Genomic DNA, 9,155 nt, shown 5'->3' with positions numbered 1-9,155 from the left:
GACTTTGAGAACTACATAGGGGTTTTTGGGACTTATTTCGCATTTTTGGAACTTTCGGGACTGTTTCGGGACTTTCAGGGCTATTTAGGTATTGTTGGGAGTCTCGGGACTATTTCGGGATTATCGCATAACTTTGGACCCAAGTACTATTTACTTAGGTATTTAGTACTATTTACTTAGGTATTTAGGAGGTGCTAAATACCCAAGTAAAAAATATTAAGGTATTTAGGAGCTATTAGATATTAAAGTAAGAAAAACTTGAGTATTTAGGAGCTTCTAGATGCCAAAGTACAAAAAACGAAAGTATTTAGCAGGCACTAAATACTCTAGTCCAAAGTACTAAGGTACCTCGGGGATGCAAAATACTTTCACTGAAGTACTAAGGTATTTAGTCGATAGCTAAATACTTTACAACTAAATACTGTATAATTTAGGAGAAATTTAGAGAATTCCACATACAAACTCACCACACCTCCTTCTGCTACACAAAAATCCACCAAATCTTAACTCACACACCCGTTCTCACCCCATCTCACCTAAACTAAATCAGGATTTTCAAGACTGTTTCGGGGTTTTCGGGACTATTTCGGGATTTTCGAAGCTATTTCGCAATTCTTTAGGGATTCCCGGAAACTTTGTTTGAGATTTTCGTGATTCTCGGAGCTAATACCGGGATTTTCGAGACGACTTTCAAACTATTTAGGGATATTTGGGTCTAGTTTCGGGATTTTTGGGACTTTCTGATTTCGTGGAGCTGATAGNTGGAAACTTTGTTTGAGATTTTCATGATTCTCGGAGCTAATACCGGGATTTTCAAGACGACTTTCAAACTATTTAGGGATATTTGGGTCTAGTTTCGGGATTTTTGGGACTTTCTGAATTCGTGGAGCTAATAGCGGGATTTTCGCAAGTATTTCGGGATTCTCGGGATGTTTGGGACTCCTGGACTATTTATGGATTTTTAGGACTAATTTCAAGTTTTTGGGACTTTCGGGAATCTCGAAATTAATATCGGGACTAATTTCGGGACTTTCGGGTGAATTTTGCGATTCTCGGGAGTAATTTCGAAATTTTTGGGATTCCAGGACTATTTTCCGATTTTTGGGAGTTATATCGGAGTTTTGGGACTATTTCCAGATTTTAAGGGCTTATTTCGGATTTATGGGGTTTTCGGGATTCTCGGGAATAATTTTGGGACTGTTGGGATTTTCGGGGCGATTTAGGGAATTTTGGGACTAATTTCGGATTTTTAGGACTCTCGGGACTATTTCGGGATTATCGGGAGTAATTTAGGTATTTTTGGACTTTCGGGACTAATTCCAGACTTTTGGGACTAATTTAGGATTTTTGGAACTTTCGGGTCTATTTCGAGATTGTCGGGAGTAATTTCGGAATTTTTGGGACTTACGGGACTGTTTCCAGAGTTTTAAGACTATTTCGGGATTCTCAGGAATAATTTCGGATTTTCGGGAGTATTTCGGTATTTTTGGGACTTTCGGGGCTATTTTTGGGACTTCCGGGCCCATTTCGGGATTTTTAGCANAGATTCTTAGCACTAATTTAGGAATTTTGGGACTTTGAGAACTACATAGGGGTTTTTGGGACTTATTTCGCATTTTTGGAACTTTCGGGACTGTTTCGGGACTTTCAGGGCTATTTAGGTATTGTTGGGAGTCTCGGGACTATTTCGGGATTATCGCATAACTTTGGACCACGTGAACCGATTTCAATAATTCTTTTTTTTTTTACCGGAAAGATGGAACCTCAAGGGTCGTCCCTTAATTTGGTTTAAATCAGATCATTGGATTATTAGAAAATTAACGGTACTCCTAAATTTGTTTATGAAAATTGAAGTCGGTTGTGTTTTTTGCTTAAAAATTGCTTCTTTAATAAAAAGTTATATAAACACAAGATAAAGTAATAAAAAATGTTAAAAAGTGTTTTAATGTTCATTTTCCTCGATTTCTGGTTTCTGGCTTTCGATGGGATGGTGACTTTTCACGTTTGCTTCATTTCTTTATCTAATATTTCGAATACCGAAAAAATTAACTGAACTTGTATTTTTATTAGGTATGTAGCCCATTTCGGAGGAACGAACTCGAAGTTGGCAAATCAAATNCGGCCCATGTAAAACCTGACAAACAAAAACCAGTTTTCGCTGAAAACTACTTGAAAACTCACGTTCCACTAATTCCAGTCGTTTTTTTTCGATTATTTATCGAAATGGAATTCATTCTTTATCATCTTTAATATGCCAGTTCGGTGTTATTGTTAATTGGCGGGCAAAATTTATATAAGACTTAAAGAAAAAGCAAAAAGTTTTTTGGAGCAAAATTGTAAATAAAGGATGTAAGAAATGTCAACGAAAACACTAACAGCCACTGTGAACACCCTTCAGCCCACAATCCCAAAACTTGTTTTCAAAGTGTTTTCGTTGTCGATCAGAACATGGTATTAACTTAATACTAATAATAATAATAATAATAATAATAATACTTAATACTATTAAGTACATATCAGTGGCAAACTCATATAAAATGACGCACAAGAAATAGAAAACAAATTTTCTTCTATCAAAATTTCTTAAAAACATGTTCACTTCACAGCATAAATTATTATTTTTCGATCAAATTACTTCATATAAGCCAAGTACTTTCTCATTTTCTTTCACAATTTCTATAGCACTTGTACGTACGAATATGTGATTTATACTTAATTTCNTGTTTTCAAAGTGTGTTCGTTGTCGATCAGAACATGGTATTAAGTAGAGCTCTTGATTTTGTTCGCACATTTTCAAACAGCCCGGGTATATGAGCAGCGAGTACTCGCACACTTGTTCAATGCTCATTACTCGAAAATTTTCGAGCATGAGCTCGAGCAATTCGAGTTTTTTCGAGTAATTTGAGCAATGTTTTTTTTATTATATTGACATTTTTGGTAGCAACTTTTAAATTTTTCAAATTATTGATGTATAATGCAAAGATTGTTACATTGGTATCTAATAATATAATTTATTTAACATGAATTAGAAAGCAGCTGCTGACAAATACAATTTCAAAAACTCGAAAATTTTGAACAAGCATTTGAGCAGTTGAGCAATGAACGATTTTCGAGCGAGTATCGAGCTACTCGCATTGCTCGATACCCGGGTATCTAGAGCTCTAGTATTAAGTACATATCAGTGGCAAACTTTTTTAAGCTGTAAAGTGTAAAAAACAACAGTAAACGAGTATGCATTGCATATTATTAGGACAATGTTTACGTTCGCAGTTAAACTTTTAAGCAGGGACGTGAACCGGATGAAATATTTGTTTGGTCCGGTTCAGCGGTTCGAACCGTTGTTGCACTTTTGGATTGGTTCGTCAAGGCAGGTTTTTTAGTCTTAGAACCGGGGTTTAGGTTCGGTTCAACGGTTCGAAAGACAAAAAAATTACGCGCAGGTTTAAGTGTCAAGTGCCAAGTGCAACAACGCGCAAGGTTAAGGGTCAAGTGTCTGTCAAATGAGATGGGTTGCCTTTACATTTGATATTGTCACATGGTAAAAAAACATGGTGGGTATTACCATGTTTACCAAAAAGAAAAAAAAGTAGGTACATTTATCTATTGAAAATTGGTTGAAACGAACCTTTCAATCTTTATAGAAAGTGGTTCGGTTTTCGGTTCGGATCAAACATTTGTGGGAAATTTTGGTTCGGTTAATGGTTCAGTAAATTAATAGAAAAGAGCGGTTTTCCGTTTCAAAACCGGTTCGGTTCAAAACCGGTTCACGTCTCTGCTTTTAAGAGCCCTCAACAAAAACCAAAGAACGTAAATGTATAAAGCTGAAATCACACGATTGGTAAATTGTACAAGTATTTGGCAATTTCCATGTACAGATCGTGTGATAGCAAAATAATTTTTGTATGTTGAGAGACAAGCCAAATTTTTGGACACATGGTACAGATAAAAATCTATTCTTTTGCACAAATCGTGTGAACAATTACATGCAAGTTAAGATTTAAAAAATGTACAAATATTTTATCTGGCACTTGATGACAAATGTAACAGCCAAATGAGGACAAAAGAAAAAAGTAATACCATCCCTGACTTATAACATCTGGACTGGCAGGACTTCCTTCTTTCGTTAATTTAAAAATCCATCAAGTTTTTATAAATTAAAATCATTATAAATTAAATAATATATCATCATATTGATAATTTTATGCATTATATTTCGTAGATTGAAATTGATGATAGTTTGTTAATTTATATTTTCTACACCAAAAAGTTGATTATTGATAAAAAAAAAATTATTAACCAAGCCATACTGCTGCGATTTGCAACATGTCATTGTTATGCTTGGTTTTCCTGAGGTCGAAATCACTAACATCAAGAACTGTCTTCATCTGACAGCTATTCATTTGGTGTCAAATGCGTTTTCATAACATCTTAAAAACAAACAAAACTCCCAACATATTGGCAAATACATTTTAGTGGTCAAATGTTGCAACATCTGCGGCGTGGGCCGTTTTCACTTTGCGGTCATTTTATAATATATGACAACAAACGCAAATGACCCCACATGATAACCCGTTTTCATTATTTTGACAATATTTGACGCCAAATATGATCTAATGCTTGGTTTTCATTAGGTCAAAATCACTGACATCAAAAACTGGCTTTATCTGACAGCTGTTCATTTGGTGTCAAATGCGTTTTCATTACATTTTAAAAACTGACCAAATGTCGACACCGCAGTGCATGTCAAATACTATCGTCAAACTTCACGTTTGACATCAGTAATGCAAACGGAATGTCAATCATCTGACACCGAAATTTCACGCCACTCTTTGACATGCACTGCGGTATCGACATTTGGTCAGTTTTTAAAATGTAATGAAAACGCATTTGACACCAAATGAACAGCTGTCAGATGAAGGCAGTTTTTGATGCCAGTGATTTTGACTTAATGAAAAAAAAGTATAACTGTGGTTTAAGTATCGACTATTATTTTGAAAGACAAACATTTAAAAAAAAAAGTAAATAAAATACAATTTTTAAGTTTCAATTTGTGCTCGTATGATAAAAATCGACCTCTAAAATCTACCACATTTTTGTCAATCTACTGTTTAATAAAATTATATGTGGGAACACTGCTGGCCACTCTTATAACATCTCTGTGTTTACGGGTAAAGCAAAAACACAAATGTCATTTCGTTCGAGAAGTAAATACACAAATGTCTTTTCGAGAGCAAAATACGCAATTTTCGGTAACTAATTGAATTTTTTCCATATTTTGTTATCAAATGATGTTAAAAGTTTTCATTTTTACAGATACCAGACATGGAAACGGACGAAGAATTATTTAATTTATCTGCTGCTGTGTATTCCGAAGAGAATACACAACCGTCTACGCAGACATCGACACCTGAAATAAAAAAAAAAGGAAAAGACTTAATGTCGTCTCACCATGGACCACGGAGGATACACTTACCTTGATTTCGGCAGTTGAAAGCCACCCTTGTGTCTGGGAATATTCCTCACCAGAATATAAAGATCGCCAAAAAAGGGGCAGTGCTTGGCGAAATATAGCAGAAAGTTTTGGAAGTCGCAAAGTAGAAGAGTGTAAGGCGAAATGGGCCAACATTAAAACGGCTTATAATAGTGTTAAAAAAAAAGTTACTAAAACTAAATCTGGTCAAGGTGTAAACGAAAAACCCCACTGGCCTGTTTGGACTGCTATGAGTTTTTATTTCCGCCATGATTGTGCCAAAACAACAGAGTCACTAACAAATATTGAACATGAAGATTCGCTAAATAGCTCAGCATCAAACACGGCAGGGGGAACTTTACCCAAAGATCCTCCAGCACTTAGTTCCAACCAAGCAACGAAAACGCCCGACGAACTTTTGAAATGTGCTGTTGCATTGCTGAACAACAAACAGCCTTTGGCACATATTTGGCAACGCAACTGCGAATAATTGAAGAGAGGAATAAAGAATTGGCTAATAGACATCGACATTTTAAAGCAAGTTATGGAGGTGCTCTCCAAGATAAATACAGAGTAATATTACTGAATTGGTTCCTAAAGAATTTCTTTTTAAAATCAATAAAATGAATATGTAAAAAATTGCTTTAAGATATGTATTTAAATATACTCGTATGATAAATATATATGTATATATATGTATATTAAGGTGCTTTTTTCGGCGACTATTTTTTTTCACTCCCACCTCGAAGGTATTTCCCAAAAAATTTCATGGTGGGAGTGAAAAAATAGTCGCAAAAAATACCCTTATGTATATATTTAACATTAATTACAAAACTTTGTACTGAAAAGGTATTTCTCCAGTGCATGACATGAAGTATTCCTCAAATTCCTTCCGAATGGCTTTCACTTCATCGGTGATGTAAGTAGTTGGGCATTGTTCTCTCGATTCTCCGGCTTTTTGAAGCGCAATTTGTCTTCGTTCGCCTTGGATGAGAATGCCATGATCATCACCCACGTCTTCTAAGTAGTTGTCTACATATCTGGTGGGTTTGCTTACTAAAAAATTGCGTAAGGCACAGCATGCTAGTGTAATGACTTTGACCTTATGTTCATTGAGCTGAATTGGACGATATAATACTTGAAAACGCTTCGTCATTATACCGAACACATTCTCAACAACGCGTCTAGCTCTCGATAGGCGATAGTTGAATATACGTTGACCGGCAGACAAATTTCTTCCAGGATATGGCTTTAACAGATTTTTCTGCATTCGGAATGCATCGTCCGCAACTAATACGTACGGAACATCACGTTGACGGTCTGGCAAAGGTTGGGGTGAAGGTAAGTTAAGTGTATTGTTGTCCAGGGCGTACTGAAAAGTAGATTTTCCGAAAACTCCACCATCGGAGACTCTTCCGTAGCATCCGACATCAATGTAAAGCTATTTGTATTCTGCGTCCGCAATCGCCATTAGCACGATGCTGTGAGTACCTTTATAATTATAAAAGGTACTCCCTGAACGCGGAGGAGCCTTCATCACAACATGCTTACCATGAACTGAGCCTATACAGTTTGGAAAATTCCACCTCTCATTAAATTTTGCTGCGATGTCCTTCCATTGCTGTTCATTTGTTGGAAACTAGCAAACGAATAATAACAATATACAAATTTCTTTCATATGTATGTACAGATGAGTACCTTTAAATATTCGGATTTCAACGCTTTGTAAATTGCGTTACATACTTCTGGTATGAAGATGGAAATCGTATTTGGCGCGATGCGAAAAGCAACAGACAGACTTTTGTAGCTATCACCAGAAGCCAGGAAGCGAAGAGTCACCGCTAAACGCTCGCCAGGTGGTATTGCTTTGCGCATATTGGTGTCCAATTTTTTAATGTATGGAGAAACTAAACTGAGCAGCTCATTAAAAGTAGCTTCATCCATTCGTATATAGTTTTTAAACAAATGTTTTTGGTTCTCAACCTCACGAAATTCGCGCAGAGTCTTTACGTATGCACCGTCACTGCTTCTTATCTGAAGCCAATCTAGCATCCAAGCCGTCCGTTTTTTAGTTTTTCTTTTCCTTTCCTTTTCCTTTATTTTATTTAAATACGCACAAATGCATATTATGGCAGTTATTTTCTTTTTTCTTTGTATAGACAACATTTTTGATGCTAAACACTATCCAATAAATAAATATTCAGTACAGCTGATCAGCTGTTTCATTGCTTCAAGCCAACTGAGCCCGATAGTGTCATAAGGTTGTAAAAATATCTGCCACATTGTTGGTTTTAGCATATAAACACAGATATTTTCTGGCTGAAATGCGACAATCATATGACCGCTTAAAAAGTTATCTGGACAAAAATTGGCATTTGTACAAATATGTACAGAAAAATTGCTGTACACATTTATACATTTTGCCACATCGTGTGATTTCAGCTTAAGAAGCGACAACTCGCTAAAGTCGGCGAGTGAGGTCTGAAAGGTTGAGTGAGAAGTTCGCGTCCGTTTTAACATCCATTTTCGTAAATGAATTCGCCGCACATTTGGTTTCGCGGCGATAAAGAACGTTGAGCAAAAGTGATCGATGATAGAAATAATAAAACAAAATGAAAAAAAAACATGGCTGCAGCTCTTTTTGTTTATTTGCAGACGGCATTAACCAATTTGCATGCGCATGTGCATAGATTTACTTTATTTTATAATTTTATGCAAATATAAGTAAATTAAACACATGCGCTAGGCAAACCTTTATAAACTTCCTCTTTAGTATGGAAGTTGTAAACTTATAATTTATGGATTAAATTACCCTTTTTATATCAACCAAATGTACATTTATAATCAATAAATAATTTACATCAATTTGTACAAATGTACTCTTGCGATTTTCCTCCTAACATATGTATATTTCTACATCCGTGCAAATATACGTACATATGTACATATCCACATATGCCACTAAAATACAACAATAACAAATTCATTCATAAACGCATGCGCATATTCTTCAAGGTCAAACTCATTCATTCATAAATTCAATGACCATACATCTCCCCGCAAACTCATCGCCAACAAGCGCAACTTCTGCGCGAGGACCACAAAAATTCTAAAATGTAAAATTGAAGAAATCACAGCCAGTCAAATGAAAAGTTGCAACTCAGCAGTAAAATCTGAGGACNATACATTTTGCCACATCGTGTGATTTCAGCTTAAGAAGCGACAACTCGCTAAAGTCGGCGAGTGAGGTCTGAAAGGTTGAGTGAGAAGTTCGCGTCCGTTTTAACATCCATTTTCGTAAATGAATTCGCCGCACATTTGGTTTCGCGGCGATAAAGAACGTTGAGCAAAAGTGATCGATGATAGAAATAATAAAACAAAATGAAAAAAAAACATGGCTGCAGCTCTTTTTGTTTATTTGCAGACGGCATTAACCAATTTGCATGCGCATGTGCATAGATTTACTTTATTTTATAATTTTATGCAAATATAAGTAAATTAAACACATGCGCTAGGCAAACCTTTATAAACTTCCTCTTTAGTATGGAAGTTGTAAACTTATAATTTATGGATTAAATTACCCTTTTTATATCAACCAAATGTACATTTATAATCAATAAATAATTTACATCAATTTGTACAAATGTACTCTTGCGATTTTCCTCCTAACATATGTATATTTCTA

At 35.6% G+C, this 9,155-nt stretch overlaps 1 protein-coding gene across 1 annotated transcript; it reads right to left on the bottom strand.

Annotated features, from left to right (window-relative positions):
* Positions 1 to 6,911: 6,911 nt before the first annotated feature.
* Positions 6,912 to 7,345, bottom strand: LOC108363622 (uncharacterized). Its single transcript, XM_017617029.1, has 2 exons — positions 7,169 to 7,345; positions 6,912 to 7,109 (listed from the first exon to the last, which is right to left on the bottom strand). The coding sequence occupies exons 1-2, from the start codon at positions 7,343 to 7,345 to the stop codon at positions 6,912 to 6,914; spliced, it is 375 nt and encodes a 124-aa protein (XP_017472518.1).
* Positions 7,346 to 9,155: the final 1,810 nt, after the last annotated feature.

This window comes from Rhagoletis zephyria, unplaced genomic scaffold, assembly GCF_001687245.7.
Source record: "Rhagoletis zephyria isolate East Lansing unplaced genomic scaffold, Rhagoletis_zephyria_1.1 Rzeph_scaffold_01319, whole genome shotgun sequence".
Taxonomy (NCBI): domain Eukaryota; kingdom Metazoa; phylum Arthropoda; class Insecta; order Diptera; family Tephritidae; genus Rhagoletis; species Rhagoletis zephyria.
The sequence above is the reverse complement of the archived record's forward strand: the minus strand, read 5'-3'. Positions and strand labels throughout refer to the sequence as shown.